Consider the following 23,765-nt stretch of genomic DNA (forward strand, 5'->3'; position numbering starts at 1 on the left):
ACTATACCCACCATCAATGTAAATACAAGAGACAAACATTATTTCAATAATCTTAAGAAATCTCCACTAAAAGAAGCGTCCATTGTACGATTCTGACCATGTCATAGCATGTGTTTATTAATAGTGAGGATACCAGGTATTCGCGAAAAGGTAAGTGTATCCTGACCCACAAGTGGCATCCGTCACACACAAACGAAAAAACAAGTCATTTATTCACCTGAAAAAAAACGGGAACATAAGGTAAGCAAAAATAGGGAACTTCGTTGGATATCATTTTGTCACTGATGCACCAAATTTGGAAATTCACTCTACATGTGTGCCATAAAGGTTGTAGGAGTTGTAAACACCAAAGACTGAAGCTGCTGGAATATTCCTAAAAATAAAAGGAACATTGACCATTGGAAAGTTGAAGTCATGCCTCTTGTCATTCTGAATCTCTGCAAATATCTAAATGAATTAGATAAGGCGGTTTCATTGGGTGTTTTTTTAAATTTCCACTTCAGTTTGGTAAATCAGAGGAAGGCAATTAACAGTGTTTAAACATGCAGTAGTTGTTGGAAGCTGTTCGGATTATCAACCAGGTGTTTTTAGATGTTTTCACTTGGCTCCTATAAATACGTGAATTTCCAAGTAAGCGGGATATAGCAATCACTGTTCAACGTCTGATGATAACATTGAAAGCCTACATTGTACATATACTAATAATTCACAGGCTGTGGATTAAATCAGTAACTAACGTGGGCAAATCATTGTTTGTATAACAGCTGGGCATTTGCTGTGGGCGCTGTTTACATGAATTGCAGAAGACAAATGTATTGTTGACTTATTCCAAGATATGTGGAGTGTGTACATGTGAGGCATCTGCTGACTTGTAGATGCTGCTAGATGTCATATTCTGCAAACTGCTTATCCGACGATATGTCTGGAGCTCTATATGGTTGTAGAATTATCTGATACTGTGTAGTTTGAAGATTGTATCACTGTAATCTATCCACCATCAGAATGCTGACGAAAGTATTTTATTGATCGTAAAACAGATAAATTGTTTACTAATGGCTCGACGTAGTTCAAATGTCTACAACATGAGTAGAATGGGATATTACTTTGAGTCCGTTATATTACCACGAATCCATCTCAAATTCAGAGAAGAGAAACAATGCTTGAATTAATCAATGTCGTATCGAGTGTGAGGTTAAAGGAGAGAATGTATTACTCAAAGAACATAGCTGTGGATTTCTGTGAGACTTTGAATAAAACATACACAAGCCATTTTGTCAAAGTAGGTGGTAAAGGTGATGTCAGCTGTTGGAAAATTACGATAATTTTGTTTCTGGAACAAAGTTAATACGTAGAAGGGACATAGAAGGGCCACTGTGTCGAAGCGAACGACAAGTTCTAATGTGAGTCATAAAGTTCCGTCACTCTGCAACACTGTAATGGCGATGTTGCTTGGGAGACTTTTGTCTAGAAGTTTGATCTTATGTCGTTACTAGTTTGTCATTGTGTCATATAAAACATACTTCTTCAAAATTCACGTGAGAAGTTGATAGTTATCGAAAGATTCGTCACAACATATATTTGCTCACCTCGACATTTGCGACAATAAAACATGTCTGAGAAGCTGATTACCAAGTAATTTACGTGCATGACATGGGATAGCTGATTCAGTTTGGTGTATGTTAAACTGGTTCAAAATAGAAACTAATTCAATTCACGTCAATTGTTGCCTTATCACAACCATTTCGACAAATTATAGTCATCCAAAACAATCCAATATGGCCGCCATCTGGACTATGAATTTTCATGTGAACATGACTCACAACCGAAATGTATGATGAAAAATGAACATTTTTATATGTATTTACCCAACAGAATATCTGTACCCTAAATAATTTTATCATAATAGACTATTTGTTTTGATTTATGTAATAAAAAGTGTGAAAAAGTTTGGTATGTCTTTCTTTCTTTTTCGACACATCTTTAACCATACCAATAGTGTATACTCATATCGTGAATACAATAACAACAACATAACATTTAAATAACAACTTTTGTATTTATTAAAATATGCTACAAATGGCTAATGGTTTGGATTGGTAAGGGGCAATTAAATGTGATCACAGTTACCACCACATAAGTTATTTCCTCCCAACTGCATAAATCGATGCTCATGATGTCAATCACTGGATTGTCTGATCCAGACTCGATTAATTACACGTCACATGGCTGGAATATTGCTGAGTGCGGCGTTAAACAACAAACAAACAAAATATTTCATTAGAATGTTTGGATAAACAAATTACAAGCACTAACGGTAAACAGGTTCTGTGTAACAAAGGGTCGGATATTGTCAATAATCTACATCCATGGTCAGATGGAGAAACCTGACACAAGCATCTTTTTGCACATATCAAATGCTTTTGATTTTGATTCGAACAGTTGAGACGGATGTCATTATCCATCCCATTGCATTGTTTGGCAGAATAGATGTTTCTCACCTCTGGATATAGCTTTTAGAACTGGCAAACAATTTCGATAATATTTTTGGCTCCGTGGACCACAGAAGGCCTGTTCACTTCGAACTTTACTGACTGTGACCAGACATCTTTCTTTGCGAGAAAGGGAAAAAACAGCGAGGGGAAACATGGAATGTGTATGATGAAGCAACAGAGGCTTTCATTCTCAGTTGTGATGTATCAACCAAATATGATGTGATAAACATGATGCCAGTAATTCAAGCGTTTTTGTGGTTTTAATATGAATGTTTGGGCCAGTATCTGTACAAGTGTTACAAAGGACGAAGTCTGGAGGCCAGTACAGCTCTTCCAACATATACTGAGTGGAGATGAGTAATATCAGTAACACATGGCTATGAGCCTTTGTGGACTACACTACCACAAGCCTCTAAGTCATGCCAAGAACTTCTCAGATGTTGTTGTAAGTTTGAGAGGGGGTTCAGAGCAAGGAGTTTGCAACATTTGATTAGTACACCACTTACCATATGAATATATAATATTGGTATAGATAGTTGGCTTCAATGATGTATGTCTTCAAGATTTACCAAAAAAGAAAGAAATACATATACACTAAGTTGCATCGGTTGTGTGATCACAGCGTACGACCAGGTGTCCGACACAGTACCTACTGTCAGAACTAAATGCATAGTCACATTTACAGGGTAAATTATGTAGAAATATGGGACATTATCTAGTTTATAAATATGCTCAAGGTATGCTAAAATGGCCTTGAAATTGTGTGTTACTTAATGGAACGGTTACTATTCCAGGGAAATTTGATATACAAGCAGTTTTCAATCGTTCTAGAAGAAGTGTTTGATGTCTTATGTTACAATTTACTGGGGCGTTAGTTGGCCCATATCCACCCTAAAGTGTAATTTCTGGCCCTCGGCACGTGGCCTGCATATTTCCTCTTGTTTCAGGGGAGAGTTCCACCTGGCGCACACGCTGTGAGTGAGGGAGGGAGTTTAACGTCGCTTTTAGCAATATTCCCGTAATATCACGGCGGGGGACACCAGACATGGGCTTCACACATTGTTTCCCATGTCGGGAATCGAACCCGGGTCTTCAGCGTGACGAGTGAACACTTTAACCACTGGGCTACCCGACCGCCCCTCACACGCTGTGGATTGCATGTGATATTGTCAATGGTGACAACTATGTCATCCTCACTAATTTCATCGATAGTTGACTGAATCAAATTTTATCAATCAATCAGTCTTTATTTGTTGTACTGATGAGGCCAAAGGCCTATAGTACATTGTCTGGGGCGTGTTACAAATTCATACATTTTCTTAGTTTCATAGCATGATAAATGAACATTGATAAATGTCTCATAGTTTCTATACAATCACATGTAATTAATTCACACAAAAAAGTGTGCCGTTTGGGTTGTTGTAGAAATAGTTATTTTAATATTTTGCTCTTAAATCAAAATACACTGGACATACACATAACAAGTGATATTCATCTTCAGTACAACGAGTTTTACAAATCCTACAAATTGTATGTTCTCTTGCAATACCTTCATATCTGCCTGTTTCAATAAATAGATCATGTGAGCCACAACGAAATCGAAAAAGAGCTGTTCCAAACTTATGTAAATTTACACCTAATAGATACGGTCCTAGTATAATAGTAGTCTTAAATACAGTGTAGTAATTTGCTTTTCTTGAACTGAACAAGGATCCATGCCCTTTTTGTGTGTACATATCTTTTTGTGTCAAACGGGTGAAGAAATGCTGTGGCATATCTACATGTTGCTGTAACCAAATATAACCATATCCACATTCGTATAAGATGTTTGTAACTTTTGATGCCCTATTGCAGTCGTAGAGAAGCATCATATTATAACATTTTCTAGGGTATCTTGGAGAGGGCATAGTTAATAACTTGACCCAGTATTTAATTACCTTTAAATAACCATAGAGATACATAGGAAACCTTCCGCAATCACCATATACCACCAAATGTTATCATTAGCAGCTCATTCCACTCAGTCCTGGTTGTGAATATGAAAGGTGTTCTTGTGAGGTACTGATTATTCAATATTTGCTCACCTCGACATTTGCGACAATAAAACATGTCTGAGAAGCTGATTACCAAGTAATTTACGTGCATAACATGGGATAGCTGATTCAGTTTGGTGTATGTTAAACTGGTTCAAAATAGGAACTAATTCAATACACGTCAATTGTTGCCTTATCACAACCATTTCGCCAAATTATAGTGTATTTTCTGCATAATCAAAATGATTCAGTTTTAAAAATCAATGTTCCAGTCATGATGACTGTTATTCGACAATTATCGCCACCAGTGAGACGGCATTTTTTTATATTTCTTCTGAATATGAACACGTGACTTTCGTCTGATCTAAATAAATGGAGGAATTGACATGGATGTAACACTATTCCCTGTTTTCTTTTAATGCATGCGTGGATAAGTCAGCATCCATTGATGTGGCTGTAACATAACATGGACCTTCCGTGCAGGTCATCAGAAATTGTATTTCATTAATCCAACAATATGACGTATGTTATTAGTCGTCATATACTGCACTACTAAAAACATTCGTTTTCCCTCAACTCTTTAATCCCAGCTTTTCCCTCTACGTACTTATCACTGTTTATCCCCTAATGATTAACACCTGTATATTTCTCTAATCAGACACTCCTATCATTCCTTCTTGTCACAAATCCCTGTTTATCTCTGTGATCACTATTTACTATTTATCTCTTTACTCACTTGTCCCTGACGTATGTTACTGATCTTCAATTCCACTCACTTATCCCTGTTTATCCTCCACTTCCTATGCCCTGTTTATCTGTGTTCCCATTATTCCCTGTTTATCTGTGTTCCCACTCTTCCCTGTTTGCCCTCCACTTCCTATGCCCTGTTTATCTGTGTCCCCAATATTCCCTGTTTATCTGTGTTCCCACTATTCCCTGTTTATCTGTGTTCCCACTCTTCCCTGTTTGCCCTCCACTTCCTATGCCCTGTTTATCTGTGTCCCCAATATTCCCTGTTTATCTGTGTTCCCAATATTCCCTGTTTATCTGTGTTCCCACTATTCCCTGTTTGCCCTCCACTTCCTATGCCCTGTTTATCTCTATTCCCACTAGTCCCTGTTTTCCCTCCACTTCCTATGCCCTGTTTATCTGTGTTCCCACTCTTCCCTGTTTGTCCTCCACTTCCTATTCCCTGTTTATCTGTGTTCCCACTATTCCCTGTTTGCCCTCAACTTCCTATGCCCTGTTTATCTGTGTTCCCACTATTCCCTGTTTGTCCTCCACTTCCTATTCCCTGTTTATCTGTGTTCCCACTATTCCCTGTTTATCTGTGTTCCCACTATTCCCTGTTTGCCCTCAACTTCCTATGCCCTGTTTATCTGTGTTCCCATTATTCCCTGTTTATCCTCCACTTCCTATGCCCTGTTTATCTGTGTTCCCACTATTCCCTGTTTATCTTTGCTCCCACTCTTCCCTGTTTGCCCTCCACTTCCTATGCCCTGTTTATCTGTGTTCCCACTATTCCCTGTTTATCTTTGTTCCCACTATTCCCTGTTTGCCCTCAACTTCCTATGCCCTGTTTATCTGTTCCCACTCTTCCCTGTTTGCCCTCCACTTCCTGTGCCCTGTTTATCTGTGTTCCCACTCTTCCCTGTTTGCCCTCCACTTCCTATGCCCTGTTTATCTGTGTTCCCACTCTTCCCTGTTTATCTGTGTTCCCACTCTTCCCTGTTTGCCCTCCACTTCCTATGCCCTGTTTATCTGTGTTCCCACTATTCCCTGTTTATCCTCCACTTCCTATGCCCTGTTTATCTTTGTTCCCACTATTCCCTGTTTGCCCTTAACTTCCTATGCCCTGTTTATCTGTTCCCACTCTTCCCTGTTTGCCCTCCACTTCCTGTGCCCCGTTTATCTGTGTTCCCACTATTCCCTGTTTGCCCTCCACTTCCTGTGCCCTGTTTATCTGTGTTCCCACTATTCCCTGTTTATCCTCCATTTCCTATACCCTGTTTATCCTTGTTCCCACTATTCCCTGTTTATCTGTGTTCCCACTTTTCCCTGTTTATCTGTGTTCCCACTATTCCCTGTTTATCCTCCACTTCCTATTCCCTGTATATCTGTGTTCCCACTATTCCCTGTTTATCTTTGTTCCCACTATTCCCTGTTTTTCCTCCACTTCCTATTCCCTGTATATCTGTGTTCCCACTATTCCCTGTTTATCCTTGTTCCCACTAGTCCCTTTATATCTGTGTTCCCACTATTCCCTGTTTATCTGTGTTCCCACTATTCCCTGTTTATCTTTGTCCGCACTATTCCCTGTTTATTTTCCACTTCCTGTGCCCTGTTTATCTGTGTTCCCACTATTACCTGTTTATCCTCCACTTCCTATACCTCGTTTATCTTTGTTCCCACTATTCCCTGTTTATCTTTGTCCCCACTATTCCCTGTTTATTTTCCACTCCCTGTGCCCTGTTTATCTTTGTTCCCACTATTCCCTGTTTATCTTTGTTCCCACTATTCCCTGTTTATCCTCCACTTCCAATGCCCTGTTTATCTTTGTTCCCACTATTCCCTGTTTATCTTTGTTCCCACTATTCCCTGTTTATCCTACACTCTATATTCCTTGTTAACCCTCTCCATGCTATTCCTTGTTTATCTCTGCACTCATTATTACAGATTTATCCTCCACTCGCGAATCCCTGTTTACCTATGTTCCCATTTTCCCCTGCTTATCTCTGCACTCTGTATTTAGTAATGTGTGTCCCAATGTCCTGGATGCACTATGCGGCCACACTCTCTGTCAATGACTGATTTGATATAACTATAATTATTCTGTCTGTTTGACAATGTCAGCATGTTAGCAGTGACATCTCGGCCTGCCAGAATACACCCTGGCGTGCCCCTAGTAAGTACACATATTTGCCACTAATAAGTGTTCGTGTAGCGCAAAATATAACGAATGCTGAATATTTAATGTTTTTATTGCAATTATTTGTTTTTGAGGAGCAAAGGCCCGAGGTAAGCCTGGCGTTGTGCGTCGAGGCTTCCGACTCCGGACAACAGCTGCACAAAGCACTGGTAAGCATGTCTAATTGGTTCACGATGTCTGTCCCCTAGAGATACGTTTAAACATGTCGTCTGTGATCTCTCCTTATTTTCACAGCCAATCTTTTCTCGGAATATTTACAAGAGCGAAATTACTGAGTATCTTTGAAAGAAGAAAACAACTTGCTTTTTATGCTGTAAAACGAAAAACCTTCGCAACCCTTTTTTCATCAACGTCCCCCGGCACTATCTTTAACAGCGGAATCGATTGATCGGCTGGGGATGAAGACAGATCTGGTGTGGGAATTACTCACAGTTTAATTCCAGTTAACTCGACACAGTGACAACCTGTTTTTAGAATACACAGAAACGCGATATCATTCACCATATCTGGCGTTAGCTCTGTTAAAAACACCCAATTAGACGTCAACCTGGCCTCTCACCAGCGTTTGGTTTAATGACACAGAGAGTCTTGATGCGTTTATTCCGCCAGCCTTGCTAAAAATCATTACAAGACATGAAATGTCTCTCGTCTTGATACCAAGCAAGGCGGAGAACAGCACAACCTGCGACAGGTCTTTAAATACAGGCAGCGGCATAAAAACGATTCAAGTATATAACTGTACGTTCATAGTTATTGTATGTATGCATCACTGAGCTTGACAAAAGAAGTTCTAACATATAGTTATCAACGCTTAGTTTACTGCAAGGGTTACAGTGTTATTAACAGTGTATGCAAACCGTATTGATGACGCGAGACAAGAAGTGAATTACGTATATCATACTTGACTCTAGTTTAACGACGAAACGAGTGTGAATACTTTGGGGTCTTTCAGTTGATAATTTGTAACTTAGATCTATCTCTAGGATTATAATTGTTATCATCTTAGATTTGAGCTAGAATAAGTTCACTGAGATATTCAGATGCATTTCCTGTATTCATTAAATCAAAGTGTTCAAATTGAAACGGTATCTTTTCTTTTAGAGATTTTTAACTTTTTTTCTTATAAAGCCTGTCATGACTGGTAACACAAACGAGGCGGCCAAATGAAGATTTTCTCAAGCTTATTGTGAGTGTTTGAAATATGCTTTTTTCTAAATAACTGGTATTTTAATCTCCTTAAGCAGTAAATCATGGGACTAACCTGTTTGACAATATCATCGATATGCATGTTCGATAAACAACCGCTTTGAAGTGCAATACCCAAGTGCTTATGACTTTCTACTAAATTGGTATTTACCTTCTCTACCTAGCGAACAAAAGTAGGGAATATTTTCTCTACCTAGCGAACAAAAGTAGGGAATATTTTGTTTTGAGGTAAAACTATAGGAAAATTAACCAATGCACCAATGCCTGACAATGATTTATGCGGAACATTTCCGAAGAAATCAAGTTCCCAAACATAACATTGTGACAGATATGAAGCACGTGACCTCGGACAGCACGTGCATGGGTCTGGTATGCCAGGTTTACCAATGTCACTCAGACAGTTATGAGCAGACGCATATTGTTTTCTTGGAACCAAACGCTCAAAGACACTTTATTGACACATTTAATCATTAAAGAAGCAACGATATTGATAATGCGACGTTTGAAACGTGCTGAACGTTTACGTGCGATAGGCATGATGTAGGTGGGCACATGTCAGAATATTGTTGCCCAACCGCTGCAGATTTCTCAGTCTATCATAGGCAGATTGTGGGACCAATAGCAACAACCATATAACGTCGGTTTCGACGCCCAAGGGCATCATCTCCAGCCCAGGTCATATTAGTCAGAACGATGGCATTAAGAAATCGGCGCAAACTGACACTCAGATAAAGGACCGGTTGCAACAGGCAACTGGTGTAAGTGTGCATGCCCAGACGGTGCGAAATCGCCTGCACGGATCGCATTTATGTGCACGACGCCCACGCCACCCCAAAACTTACTGCACGCCCTTTGAATCAGAGGCGTCAGTGGTGTAGGGAACATCAGTACTGTGATCACCGACGTTGAGCTAATGTCACGTTTTCTGACAAATCGAGGAATCGAGTTACCATAATGGTATGGGTGGTATCGTCATGACTGACCGAACTGTGCTCAGTATTTTCCATGGCAGAGTCACAGGTAAATAATATCATTGCACAACCTGTGGACAGGATAGTGACCTAATGCCCCAAACAGCAAAACATCCATGTAATGCCATGACCAACCTCAGTCCTGACCTTTCCCCTATTGAGCATGTCTGGGACGTCATTGGTAGACGGGTACGTGAACGACATTAATCGACTCATCAGCAGCATGCCTCGAAACATTCGTGCATGTCTGATTAACTGTTCGGTTTTACCCGATATCAGTGACGTTGGTTGCAAAATTCAAATTTCGTATAAGATATCCTACGTCTGTAACGACCTAGTGCGCCACCATCTCATCATACCAACCATCAGAACCCATTAGATCAGATCGCCTACTCCCCAGCAGAAATGATCATATCATTTTCATTTACCAATACCATATACAGTAAACTACGTTAACAACGAACACGCTTATAACGAAGTGACGGATATAACGAACTGTTTTTTTGGCCCCGTCCATTTGCTGTAATTATGTTGTATATGTGCTTATAACGAACTATGGTTATTACGAACTAAATTTAGTGGCCCCTTTAAGTTCGTTTTAAACCGTAGTTTACTGTATATCAGAAGATATTTCTTGACGATTCCTTCTATGCCCTACTTTTTTTCATTGTGTATTTGAGAGTATATACATTAACATGAAATGGTTTCACAAAGATAAAAATGTGAATTATGACTACTTCCTTGTACCACGGAGCTATTCTAACGATGACATCTACTCACCATTTTCAGTAGGTCTTTTTGACTAAAGAGTTTGCTGATAAATAGTTCATTCTAAAATATATTAACATCAGTCGTAAACTTGACGAAATGAAGAATTGTTGATATTTAATCTCCCTGGGTTTAAGGAGAAGTTTAAGGAGAGTTTATATAATGTCTCGATTAATGTGGTCAGGTTTACCAAAGTAGTGACAACTATCTCGCGTAATGTGGTCAAATGTACCTAAGCATTGATAACTGTCAGGAGTAGTCTGGTCAGGTTCATCTAGGTATTGAGAATGTCTTGAGTAATGTTGTCAGTTTCCCGAGGTATTGATAACTGTCTCGAGTAATGTGGTCAAGTTTACCGAGGTATAGATAGTGTCTGGGGTAGTGGTAAGGCTAATCCTGGTATTGATATCTGTCTCGAGTAATGTGGTCAGGTTCACCTAGGTATTGATAGTGTCTCAAGTAATGTGGTCAGGTTTACCTAGGTATTGAGAATGTGTCAAGCAATGTGTTTAGGTTTACCTTTGTATCTGGGTATTGAGAGTGTCGCGGGTAGATAGTGTCTGGGGTAGTGTGGTAAGGCTAATCTTGGTATTGATATCTGTCTCGAGTAATGTGGTCAGGTTCACCTAGGTATTGATAGTGTCTGGGGCAATGTGGTAAGGCTTACCTAGGTATTGATAACTATCTCGAGTAATGTGGTCAGGTTCACCTTGGTATTGATAGTGTCTCAAGTAATGAGGTCAGGTTTACCTAAGTATTGAGAATGTGTCAAGCAATGTGTTTAGGTTTACCTTTGTATCTGGGTATTGAGAATGTCGCGGGTAATGTGGTCAGGTCTACCTAAGTATTGAGTATGTCTCGAGTAATGTGTTTAGGTTTACCTAAGTATTGAGTATATCTCGAGTAATGTGTTTAGGTTTACCTAGGTATTGATAACTGTCTCGGGTAATGATGGTTGGTTGGTTGATTTGTTGTTTTACGCCGCACTTCAGCAATATTCCAGCTATATGACGGCGGTCTGTAAATAATTGAGTCTGGACTAGACAATCCAGTGATTGATATCATGCATATGGATCTACGCAACCAAGTCAGCGAACATGACCACCCGATCCCATCAGTTGCCTTTTGCAAACGGGATCGGGTGGTCAGGCTCTCGGTTAATGTGGTCAGGATTACCTAGGTTTTAAAAGTGTCTGGGGTAAGGTGGTAAGGCTTACCTTGGAATTGGTAATTGTCTCGAGTAATCTGGCCAGGTTCACCTAGGTATTGATAGCTGTCTCGAGTAGTGTGGTCAGGTGTACCTAGGTATTGATAGCTGTCTCGAGTAATGTGGTCAGGTGTACCTAGGTATTGATAGCTGTCTCGAGTAATGTGGTCAGGTTCACCTATGTATTGAGAATGTCTCGAGTAATGTGGTCGGGTGTACCTAGGTATTGATAGCTGTCTCGAGTAATGTGGTCAGGTTCAATTATGTATTGAGAATGTCTCGAGTAATGTGGTCAGGTGTACCTAGGTATTGATAGCTTTCTCGAGTAATGTGGTCAGGTTCACCTATGTATTGAGACTGTCTCGAGTAATGTGGTCAGGTGTACCTAGGTATTGATAGCTGTCTCGAGTAATGGGGTCAGGTTCAACTATGTATTGAGAATGTCTCGAGTAATGTGGTCAGGTGTACCTAGGTATTGATAGCTGTCTCGAGTAATGTGGTCAGGCTCACCTAGGTATTGCCAATGTCTCGAGTAATCTGGCCAGCTCCACCTATGTATTGAGAATGTCTCGAGTAATGTGGCCAGGTTCACCTAGGTATTGAGAATGTCTCGAGTAATGTGGTCAGGTGTACCTAGGTATTGATAGCTGTCTCGAGTAATGTGGTCAGGTGTACCTAGGTATTGATAGCTGTCTCGAGTAATGTGGTCAGGTTCACCTATGTATTGAGAATGTCTCGAGTAATGTGGTCAGGTGTACCTAGGTATTGATAGCTGTCTCGAGTAATGTGGTCCGGTTCACCTATGTATTGAGAATGTCTCGAGTAATGTGGTCAGGTGTACCTAGGTATTGATAGCTGTCTCGAGTAATGTGGTCAGGTTCACCTATGTATTGAGACTGTCTCGAGTAATGTGGTCAGGTGTACCTAGGTATTGATAGCTGTCTCGAGTAATGTGGTCAGGTTCAACTATGTATTGAGAATGTCTCGAGTAATGTGGTCAGGTGTACCTAGGTATTGATAGCTGTCTCAAGTAATGTGGTCAGGTTCACCTATGTATTGAGACTGTCTCGAGTAATGTGGTCAGGTGTACCTAGGTATTGATAGCTGTCTCGAGTAATGTGGTCAGGCTCACCTAGGTATTGCCAATGTCTCGAGTAATCTGGCCAGCTCCACCTATGTATTGAGAATGTCTCGAGTAATGTGGCCAGGTTCACCTAGGTATTGAGAATGTCTCGAGTAATGTGGTCAGGTGTACCTAGGTATTGATAGCTGTCTCGAGTAATGTGGTCAGGTGTACCTAGGTATTGATAGCTGTCTCGAGTAATGTGGTCAGGTTCACCTATGTATTGAGAATGTCTCGAGTAATGTGGTCAGGTGTACCTAGGTATTGATAGCTGTCTCGAGTAATGTGGTCCGGTTCACCTATGTATTGAGAATGTCTCGAGTAATGTGGTCAGGTGTACCTAGGTATTGATAGCTGTCTCGAGTAATGTGGTCAGGTTCACCTATGTATTGAGACTGTCTCGAGTAATGTGGTCAGGTGTACCTAGGTATTGATAGCTGTCTCGAGTAATGTGGTCAGGTTCAACTATGTATTGAGAATGTCTCGAGTAATGTGGTCAGGTGTACCTAGGTATTGATAGCTGTCTCAAGTAATGTGGTCAGGTTCACCTATGTATTGAGACTGTCTCGAGTAATGTGGTCAGGTGTACCTAGGTATTGATAGCTGTCTCGAGTAATGTGGTCAGGCTCACCTAGGTATTGCCAATGTCTCGAGTAATCTGGCCAGCTCCACCTAGGTATTGACAATGTCTCGAGTAATGTGGTCAGGTTCAACTAGGTATTGATAAGTGTCTCGAGTAATGTGGTCAGGTTCACCTAGGTATTGATAGCTGTCTCGAGTAATGTGGTCAGGTTCACCTAGGTATTGATAGCTGTCTCGAATAATGTGGTCCGGTTCACCTATGTATTGAGAATGTCTCGAGTAATGTGATCAGGTTCACCTAGGTATTGATAGCTGTCTCGAGTAATGTGGTCAGGTTCACCTGTGTATTGAGAATGTCTCGAGTAATGTGGTCAGGTGTACCTAGGTATTGATAGCTGTCTCGAGTAATGTGGTCAGGTTCACCTATGTATTGAGAATGTCTCGAGTAATGTGGTCAGGTGTACCTAGGTATTGATAGCTGTCTCGAGTAATGTGGTCCGGTTCACCTATGTATTGAGAATGTCTCGAGTAATGTGGTCAGGTGTACCTAGGTATTGATAGCTGTCTCGAGTAATGTGGTCAGGTTCACCTATGTATTGAGAATGTCTCGAGTAATGTGGTCAGGTGTACCTAGGTATTGATAGCTGTCTCGAGTAATGTGGTCAGGCTCACCTATGTATTGACAATGTCTCGAGTAATCTGGCCAGCTCCACCTAGGTATTGACAATGTCTCGAGTAATGTGGTCAGGTTCAACTAGGTATTGATAAGTGTCTCGGGTAATATGTTCAGGTTTACCTAGGTATTGATAGTGTCTCGAGTAATCAGGTCAGGTTCACTTAGGTATTGAGAATGTTTCGAGTAATGTGTTCAGGTTCACCTTGGTATTGCGAATGTCTCTATTAATATGTTCAGGTTCACGTAGGTATTGATAACTGTTCAAGGTGGTCAGGTTCACCTAGGCATTGATAAGTGTTGCGAGTAATGGGGTCATGTTTATTTAGGTATTGATAGTGTTTCGAGTAATATGTTCAGGTTCACCTAGGTATTGAGAATGTCACAAGTAATGTGTTCAGGTTTACCTCGATTTTGAGAATGTCTCTTGTTATTTGGTCAGGCTTACCTTGGAATTGGTAATTGTCTCGAGTAATCTGGCCAGGTTCACCTAGGTATTGATAGCTGTCTCGAGTAGTGTGGTCAGGTTTACCTAGGTATTGATAGCTGTCTCGAGTAATCAGGTCAGGTTTACTTAGGTATTGAGAATGTTTCGAGTAATGTGTTCAGGTTCACCTTGGTATTGCGAATGTCTCTATTAATATGTTCAGGTTCACGTAGGTATTGATAACTGTCCAAGGTGGTCAGGTTCACCTAGGTATTGAAAAGTGTTGCGAGTATTGGGGTCATGTTTATCTAGGTATTGATAGTGTTTCGAGTAATATGTTCAGGTTCACCTTGGTATTGCGAATGTCTCTATTAATATGTTCAGGTTCACGTAGGTATTGATAACTGTCCAAGGTGGTCAGGTTCACCTAGGTATTGAAAAGTGTTGCGAGTAATGGGGTCATGTTTATCTAGGTATTGATAGTGGTTCGAGGTATATGTTCAGGTTAACCTAGGTATTAAGAATGTCACGCGAGTAATGTGGTCATGTTTATCTAGGAATTGATAAGTGTTGCGAGTAATGGGTCATGTTTATCTAGGTATTGATAGTGTTTCAAATAATATGTTCAGGTTCACCTAGGTATTGAGAATGTCACGCGAGTAATGTGGTCATGTTTATCTAGGCATTGATAGTGTTTCGAGTAATGTGCTCAGGTTTATGTAGGTATTGATGAGTGTCTCGAGTAATGTGGTCATGTTTCCCAAGGTATTGATAGTGCCTCGAGTGATGTGGTCATGTTTCCCTAGGCATTGATAGTGCCTCGAGTAATGGGGTCAGGTTCACCTAGGTATTGATAGTGCCTCGATTATTGTGTTCTGGTTTACCTAGGTATTGATAACTGTCCCTAGTAATGTGGTCATGTTTATCTAGGTATTAATAGTGTTTCGAGTAATGTGGCCAGGTTTACCTAGGTATTGATAAATGTTTCGAGTAATGTGGTCATGTTTATCTATGTATTGAGAATGTCTGAAGTAATGTGTTCTGGTTTACCTAGGTATTGATAACTGTCCCGAGTAATGCAGTCACGTTTATCTTGATATTTATAACTTTCTAGAGTAATTTGGTCATGTTTATATAGGTATTCAGAATGTCCCGAGTATGTTGTCAGGTTTATCTAAGTATTGATAAGTGTCTCGATTAATATGTTCTGGTTTACTTAGGTACTGGTAACTGTCTCGCGTAATGTGGTCAGGTTCACCTAGGTAGTGATAGTGTCTCAAACATAGTGGTGAGGCTCACCTTGGTATTGATAACTGTCTCGAGTAATGTGGTCAGGCCCTACTAGGTATTGATTGTGCCTCGATTAATGTGGTCAGGGTCACCCAGGTATTGATAGTGCCTCGAGTAATGTGGTCAAGCCCACCTAGGTATTGATTGTGCCTCCAGTAATGTGGTCAGGCCCTACTAGGTATTGATTGTGCCTCGATTAATGTGGTCAGGGTCACCCAGGTATTGATAGTGCCTCGAGTAATGTGGTCAAGCCCACCTAGGTATTGATTGTGCCTCGAGTAATGTGGTCAGGCCCTACTTGGTATTGATTGTGCCTCGATTAATGTGGTCAGGCCCTACTAGGTATTGAGTGTGCCTCGAGTAATGTGGTCAGGCCCTACTAGGTATTGATTGTGCCTCGAGTAATGTGGTCAGGTTCACCCAGGTATTGATAGTGCCTCGAGTAATGTGGTCAGGCCCTACTTGGTATTGATAGTGCCTCGAGTAATGTGGTCAGGCCCTACTTGGTATTGATTGTGCCTCGAGTAATGTGGTCAGGCCCTACTAGGTATTGATTGTGCCTCGAATAATGTGGTCAGGTTCACCCAGGTATTGACTGTGCCTCGAGTAATGTGGTCAGGCCCACCTAGGTATTGATTGTGCCTCGATTAATGTGGTCAGGTTCACCCAGGTATTGGTAGTGCCTCGAGTAATGTGGTTGGGTTAACCTAGGTATTGATTATGTCTCAGGTTATGTGGCCCGATTTGCCTAGGTATTAATAACTGCCTCGAGTAATGTGGTCAGGTTTACCTCGGTATTAATAACTGTCTCGAGTAATGTGGTCAGGTTTACCTAGGTATTAATAACTGTCTCGAGTAATGTGGTCAGGTTTATCTAGGTACGAGAATGTGTCGAGTAATTTGGTCAGGTTTACCTAAATAGTGCTAAAATCCCCCTATGGTGTATGTCCGCAGTTACAATTAAGCGGTTTAAATACACAGAGAGATAAATCGAGGGACCTTTCCCCCAGACAGTTTCACTGCCCTACAAATGCCGTCCCTGGGAGTAGTTAAACAGACGAATGTTGTCTGTGAAAGGATAAAATGTGTAAGAAATGCGAGCCAAAACCCAAAGCGGGACTCTAACTTTATCGTGACGAAATGAACGCAAACTTTGAATGGGTAATCGGTAATCCCTCGACGCCCACAAAGGAAAATTAGCGGAAATTTAACTCGTCAGGAGAGAAAGATGCGGATTGGTCGAATGTTCAGAGCAATATTGCAATAGGCCGTTGTTGACATGACACCAACCAACTGCGGCTTATTTAGACCTCTAAGATCAGGAAGTGGCGTAACACAATTAATTCCACGGACCTAATGCCAAAACTTTAACTGATCATCACCCATGTAAGCTAAACTGTCGATGCATAATGAGAGCACAAGTAAAGACACAGTTTGGCATGGATTGTGGTGACATAATATTACCTAAGCATTCAGCAAAATCTCCTCAGTTTAAAATATATATTCCATTGGCTGATTTCACACGTATCCAGGAATACATCCTGTAGGCCAGCATGTACGTAACTTAGTTGCCACACATACGAGTCGTAGCAATATTAGATTGAAATTAAAAGAACAACAATTATAATGCTTGTATTTGTAACACCGAGGCAATTTTCTAAATTCAATGTGTTCAAGTTCAAGGTTTATAGTTGTCAACACCTGACAAGTACACGTGACTTCCAGCGTGTTGCGGGGCGGGGCTAAGTGTCAGGGGCAGAGGTTTTGTTTGTTTGTTGTTTAACGCCGCACTCAGCAATGTTCCAGCTATATGAAGGCGGTCTCTAAATTATTGAGTCAATCCCGTGATCGACAACATAAGCATCCATCGGTGTCGGCCCGGGAGTGCCAAATCTGATATTTGGGAGGGAAAATCCTCTTGGCGTTCCCGGAACCACTAAGGACTCAAGACACGGTTCATTAACACGGGATTTGGCACTCCCGGTACCAGGCAAATAAAACGAGAACAAAGGAGTACCGCTCATCAATTTCATTACCGTATTTATGCATTAGAATTACTGACTGTTTGATATGCACATATTCCTATTAATGTTCAGGCCCGGTTAAGAGGTTCCGAGAACTTAATGTTTAGCTAAAAATTAAATGCATTTAAAGTTAAAATGTAAAAAAGTTAAAAATATACATATTCATAATAATCCAACAATGTTACATCAAAGAAGCCCTCGAATTATGAGTTCGGCTTTGTGTAATTTGCAATCCAGGTGAAGAAGTTCCGACACACGGTCTGTATAGTCAATGTCAGGCAGATGGTGGTTGAGGAGGTCGTTCTTCAATGATCTGAGGCGGGCGTCGATCTGGCGGTAGCGTCGCTTACTGGGAGGTGCAGGGGGATTGCCGTTCATTCTCAGGATGCTGACTTCGGTGTTGGACTCTGAAATAGCTGAACCACCTCGTAGACGTTAGGGTGGATCTTCCTGTCTAGCTGGTTGATCTTGTGCGCGTTTCTGTCTTCGACCGGTAGATGTACCTGGCCTTGAATGCCGCTACTTCCATCTCAATGGTTCAGGAGAATGAGTGTGGGCCAGTACTTCAGCGTTGTAGAGTCTGTCTTCATGGGTTGAAAGGCGTGCAGTACACCCGACGACAGCACACCTCCACTACTTTGTTTCATTATGTACGCTTTGACAACGCCTCTCAGTACTGTCCGCCTCTCACACTCACTATTAAAGTCACTCTCACACTTGCATTTGCTACTTTGGTAGTATTATTACAATACAGCATATAAAAGCGTTTCGGTATGATTGATCTACTAAAACAAGCGCTGTAAACACATCCGAATCTTGACTCGTTGCAACTGTAAACACAGTCAATAACTCTTTGATAGTTTTTATCTTCTAAAGCTTTATCTGTTAACACAACGACATCGTCAGTAGACTCACTAGCTGCAACTGTAAACATACAGTCAGTAACTATGAATAACTAATTTATATCAAAAAGTGTATTTCTACTAATGTATTTCGGTATGCCTCGTTAAAATCATAAAACGTTTGGCATTCACGGTTAACCGCACTCACGGGTAATCCATTGATTTGACACTTCCGATACTAACAGCAGAATCTCTCGATTTATGAGTTCGGCCTTCCTGGGACTATTTGAAATTCAGATTTGGTGTTCCCGAGCCATAACCCATCGATCTACGCAACTGGAATACGATGACATGCATCAACCAAGTCAGCGAGCTGGAAGAGGTAATTGTTACGTGGTGGATGTAAGTGTTAGGTGGTGGAGGTAAGTGTTAGGTGGTGGATGTAAGTGTTAGGTGGTGGAGGTAAGTGTTAGGTGGCATAGGTAAGTGTTAGGTGGTGGAGGTAAGTGTTAGGTGGTGGAGGTAAGTGTTTGGTTGTGGAGGTAAGTGTTAGGTGGCAGAGGTAAGTGTTAGGTGGTGGAGGTAAGTGTTAGGTGGTGGAGGTAAGTGTTAGGTGGTGGATGTAAGTGTTAAGTGGTGGAGGTAAGTGTTAGGTGGCGGAGGCTTGTGTTAGGTATCGGAGGTAAGTGTTAGGTGGCGGAGGCTAGTGTTAGGTATCGTAGGTAAGTGTTAGATGGCGGAGGCTAGTGTTAGGTATCGGAGGTGTCGTTGGTACTTGAAGTTGCAGACTGTCTCCAGTAAAATTATATAATCTGGAAGAGGACACGGTACAAGAAAAGAGACGCCACAAGGATAGACGCTTGTGTCTTTGCTGAACACTAAGGATATATAACGCGTATTAGAGAAATATGTACAGAAAATATATTGCATTGCTTTGGGTGTTGTCTCATTTTCTTAAAAAGTAAATGACAGCTCCTTCATCAGTTGCCAGATTGTCAAAAAAAACTCCCAGCAGAAATGGTATAAGACCACGAACACGAAATAGAGGTGCAAATGGTTCTATAAAGTAAAGTGATGTCGTGTGGGGAACCTTGATTCATCATGCCCACTGTTGTCTGAGGCGTCTGTCAGACTCAGTCCTCTGGGAGGACGTCCTGATTTCAGACCCGTATTTACAACCTGTGGCAGCCCTGATGTTGTCCCCCACTTCTAGTGCAGAAACGTGTTCCTCAAAGGAATGGTGCGGCCATATCGATCCTGTCCGGGAGTAGTCTCTCTAGGCCTTCCTCTACCCATCCTAATCTTAACCCCACCCGTTTGCCATCAGGCGGAAGATCTGATTTTTAGATTTACCAAAGTGTCTGGCCACTGCATTCTGAGGCTGGCATCAATCATGCCTATTGCACGCAATTTTTCATTTTGTCATGTACATTTTTGGAGGCGTGTTCCTTTTTTGTACCCGATCAGCGAACCATAAGGTGTTGACGTTTATGACATGCCAGTTTCCAGGATATGTCACCATGGACGGCATGCTATACATGTGCAATGTGCAAAGATCGAGATTGCTGTCCGCGTTTACAGACTGTGTCTCGTGCAACAAAGAGAGATATTTCATTCTCATAGCCCAAATGACAGAGGTTCCCTTCAATATTGTTCCACGTATTTGTTGGTGGCAGGTTGTGACATGCACAAGCAGAAAATTAAGGTATTGGTTTTGCAATTGAATTCACCAATCAGACTGTCGCCTCGTTGCAATGAACGCTCATGGTTTGCTCGTGTGTCAACATATTTATTTTTCCCTCGAGAAGAACTTCACGGATGGGCTTAAAAAAACTTCTCACTGAGTTTGAAGGTCAGTGATAGGAAAACAAAGGCGAATATCGTTGTCGGCATGAATTAAAAATGTAATCATCTGAAAGAATCACATGACTAATAACGTGTGTTTCTGCCACTTGCATCAATGCAAGATACAACACGTCGTCTTTCTCATGTCATCTGCCAGAAGATGTCATACGGGTGGTTGTTGTTGGTCTCTAATCTTCCTGATCAAGTGTTCATTTCAATTCATATCCGGTGAACATGTTGACTTATGGCAGGACCTCGCATTGTTGTTGTTTGAGTAGTCCTGGATATTTCGTGCTGTTTGCGGGCATTGCGTTGTCCTGACAGAATTGTTCCCTGGTGCCGTCTACATACAAATGGCAATGCAACTGACTAGAGAGCTTTATCTCTATAGCTTGGAGCGTTCAGGTTGACATTTATGATTACAAGGTGCGTTTTCTGGTCATCGCAAATGCCTTCCCATACTATCAACTCCTCCATATGGGTGGACCTTTTGGCTGCATCCAGGTGTCAGGCGTTCCCCTCTACGTCTATAAACACGGACTCTTCCATCAACCCAATGCAGAGCGAATCGACTTTCGTCCGTGAATAGTAGCCTATGCCTGTTACGTAGCTCCCAACGTGATACAGTTCTTACCCATTGCACGTTGAGACAGCGATGTGTTGAGACGATAGCCTCTGACGCCTGCAGCACGTAGACATCGTAGGAGGGTGACTCTTCTTGTTTAGCTGTGACACGCAGTCTTCCTGTCCTATGCCACTCACGTGTTCGTCCTGTAACTGCCTGTAACGTTGCAAAAGCGCGGATATAGTTGTCTGGGGCAGTCAATTTTTTATTTTCTTGCAATATGTATTTGCTTCAACCCCATTTGCGACATATCAACTGCTAATCGTGGCATATTTTATGTAATTGCGGCACAACAGGATCGAAAATTTCTTTGCCATTTCTGCACCTGCATCGGTTGCCGTGACGTAACAATCAAATGACTAATCTTTCTGCCACGTAAGCTGGTCAGATCTACATCTTACACTCAAGCCACTGTTTATTACATTGTATATTTACAAACTGAAAAGTTGGAAGAATGATTTTGGATGATAAATCTCTCCCGAGTGTCAAACTGTGGACAGTCGTAATAGCTGGCTCATTGAGGAATAAGATCGGATATTTGTCATTGCTGCAAAGTTTATCAGACAGTCAACTGACAACCATGGGACCGTTTGTAAAAATATGTGTGTTTTACTGTACCTTAACAAATATATTCACAGTCGGTGCAGCACTGATGTTCTGACATGTTTGCTATTTTCGCTGTGGGCAATATTTTATGATTACGGTGGGCGTGGTATTTGTTTCTGTTGTGTAAGATTGCTTTTCAAAGATGCATTACTAATAGGTCGGCCAGATAATCTTGGTATTCTGGTATCTGATGGCATAAGCAACCACATGGTAGATCAGTTTGACATGGCATTAGGCAATATTTAGAAGATTAAATTTGGAAAATCTATACCGTAAATTTGTAAACATAATATTTATTTGATTATTTACATTAATAATCTTAATAAACCACCATAAAACCGCCGTCGTAACAGGCGACTAACGGGATCGGGTGGTCAGGCACGCTGACTTGGTTGATGCACGTCATGGATCCCAATTGCGTGGATAGATGTTCAGGATGTCAACCACTGGATTGTCTGGTCCAGACTCGGTTATTTACATACCGCCGTCATATCGCGGGAATATTGCTGAGTGCGGCGTAACCCCTCAGGATGTCGAGGTTTTTTTCTGACTCGCGGCACTTGATCTACCTCCGACTACAAAATTACGCAGAGATGTAGAATATTAAATTGCCTATCCGATTGTGTAAATTTAACTGTAAATAAATTTATTAAATCGGTTTGAAAAACAGACACTGCTAAGTATTGTCCGAAAATTTATTCTGCTTTGAAAAATTGCAAATTTCGCCGCTTTTTATCGTACACAGACTGTACTGTGCGACGATCTTTTTTAATTTGGCAGTGTTTTACAGAAACTGTCAGCGAACAAAATACTGCCTTATGTCTTAACGACATAAATATATTTCAAATGGATGTGTATGCTTATAACGTAATACATTCAATACAATAAAAAGCCTATCGTAAATGCCGAAAACTGATTTAATTCTATGACGTCAAAAGACGACAGAAAGGTTACACACGTACAAGGACAAGGGGGCATAACTCCGCTATACTTAGCACTACACTGTTTATTGTAACTCAGGCCACTTGGTAAGAATTAGCTGTGCATAAGGACAACATATTTTCGTGGCGATTTGTTCACGAGGAAGCAAACTATTTCAACTCAAACTGTTGAACTGTATACGTTCTGGTATAAACAAACCCATAAGAAATGGTGAAATCGTACTTCATAAAAAGAGGTTATAGAGAAATGGATGGCCCTATCTAACCTATAAATTAGTCCTTATATTCCAACATTCTCCTGATTGTGCAAGTGTAATCAGACTAATGTTGCACGATTATTAATGGAGCACTAGCCTTTTCATTAAATGTTATGAATAACTAAAACAATTACACGCACCTGTTTTGTATCAATTTTACGTAATCAAATACCCAAAAGAATATTTCAAAACAACTAAAATTATATTCAATATTGGACATGTATTTGTTCATTATTATGTGATTATTTCTCTTAATCTCGTCTCAGAAGCATACAATAAAACATGCGAAGAAAGTTCCTTTGGTATAGATAATCGTATAAAGCTGGACCAACGGGGTACATGACACGGTTTATATTGTTTATACTTTTCACAATTCTTGGAGAAATAAAGTGAACAGTTCAAAATTCTGTGATCACAATATTTGAAAAAAATGGTGAACCCATTGATTATAAATCAATGAGCATAACGCGCACCTGGCGTGTCGTAAGGTATCATGCACCTTTCTGTATATCAATAACCACATAAAAAACAATTCCAAGCCCAAGACAATCTTCTAAAATTATGCACCTACTTAAACAAAAAATATTATCCATTTTGATAAAATAATATCGTCTAAAGGAAAAATATCCTATACGACACTAGATCTATAAAGTTATCGATTTTTTTTTATGAAAACAATGTTCACACAAACAGGAGATTATCAAAGGTTCATACCTTTTGTGGCCAAAATCTCATCACTTCCCCTCAAAGAAATGACCAAATATGTACCACAATGTGGACGTACGTATGACATCTCCACCGCTGACAGACGTTTACAAAATGGCGTGTTCACTGACAACAGTACGCGGGATTTTACGAGGGATCGTATTTACATAAATGTGACATGTAAGTAATCAGAAACATTCTGACAATCTGTGTACAGTT

The 23,765-nt window shown here is 40.8% G+C and overlaps 1 protein-coding gene across 1 annotated transcript in view; it reads right to left on the bottom strand.

Annotated features, from left to right (window-relative positions):
• Positions 1-23,765, bottom strand: part of LOC124119875 — a 44,908-nt gene that overhangs the window by 19,007 nt on the left and 2,136 nt on the right. The window contains exon 2 of the mRNA XM_048391694.1: positions 21,047-21,193. Coding sequence (XP_048247651.1) covers positions 21,047-21,193 — 147 coding nt within the window. The remainder of the gene's footprint in view (positions 1-21,046; positions 21,194-23,765) is intronic.

The sequence above is a fragment of the Haliotis rufescens genome, unplaced genomic scaffold (genome assembly GCF_023055435.1).
Source record: "Haliotis rufescens isolate VD_foot unplaced genomic scaffold, xgHalRufe1.0.p SCAF_10, whole genome shotgun sequence".
In the NCBI taxonomy this organism is placed as follows: Eukaryota; Metazoa; Mollusca; class Gastropoda; order Lepetellida; family Haliotidae; genus Haliotis; species Haliotis rufescens.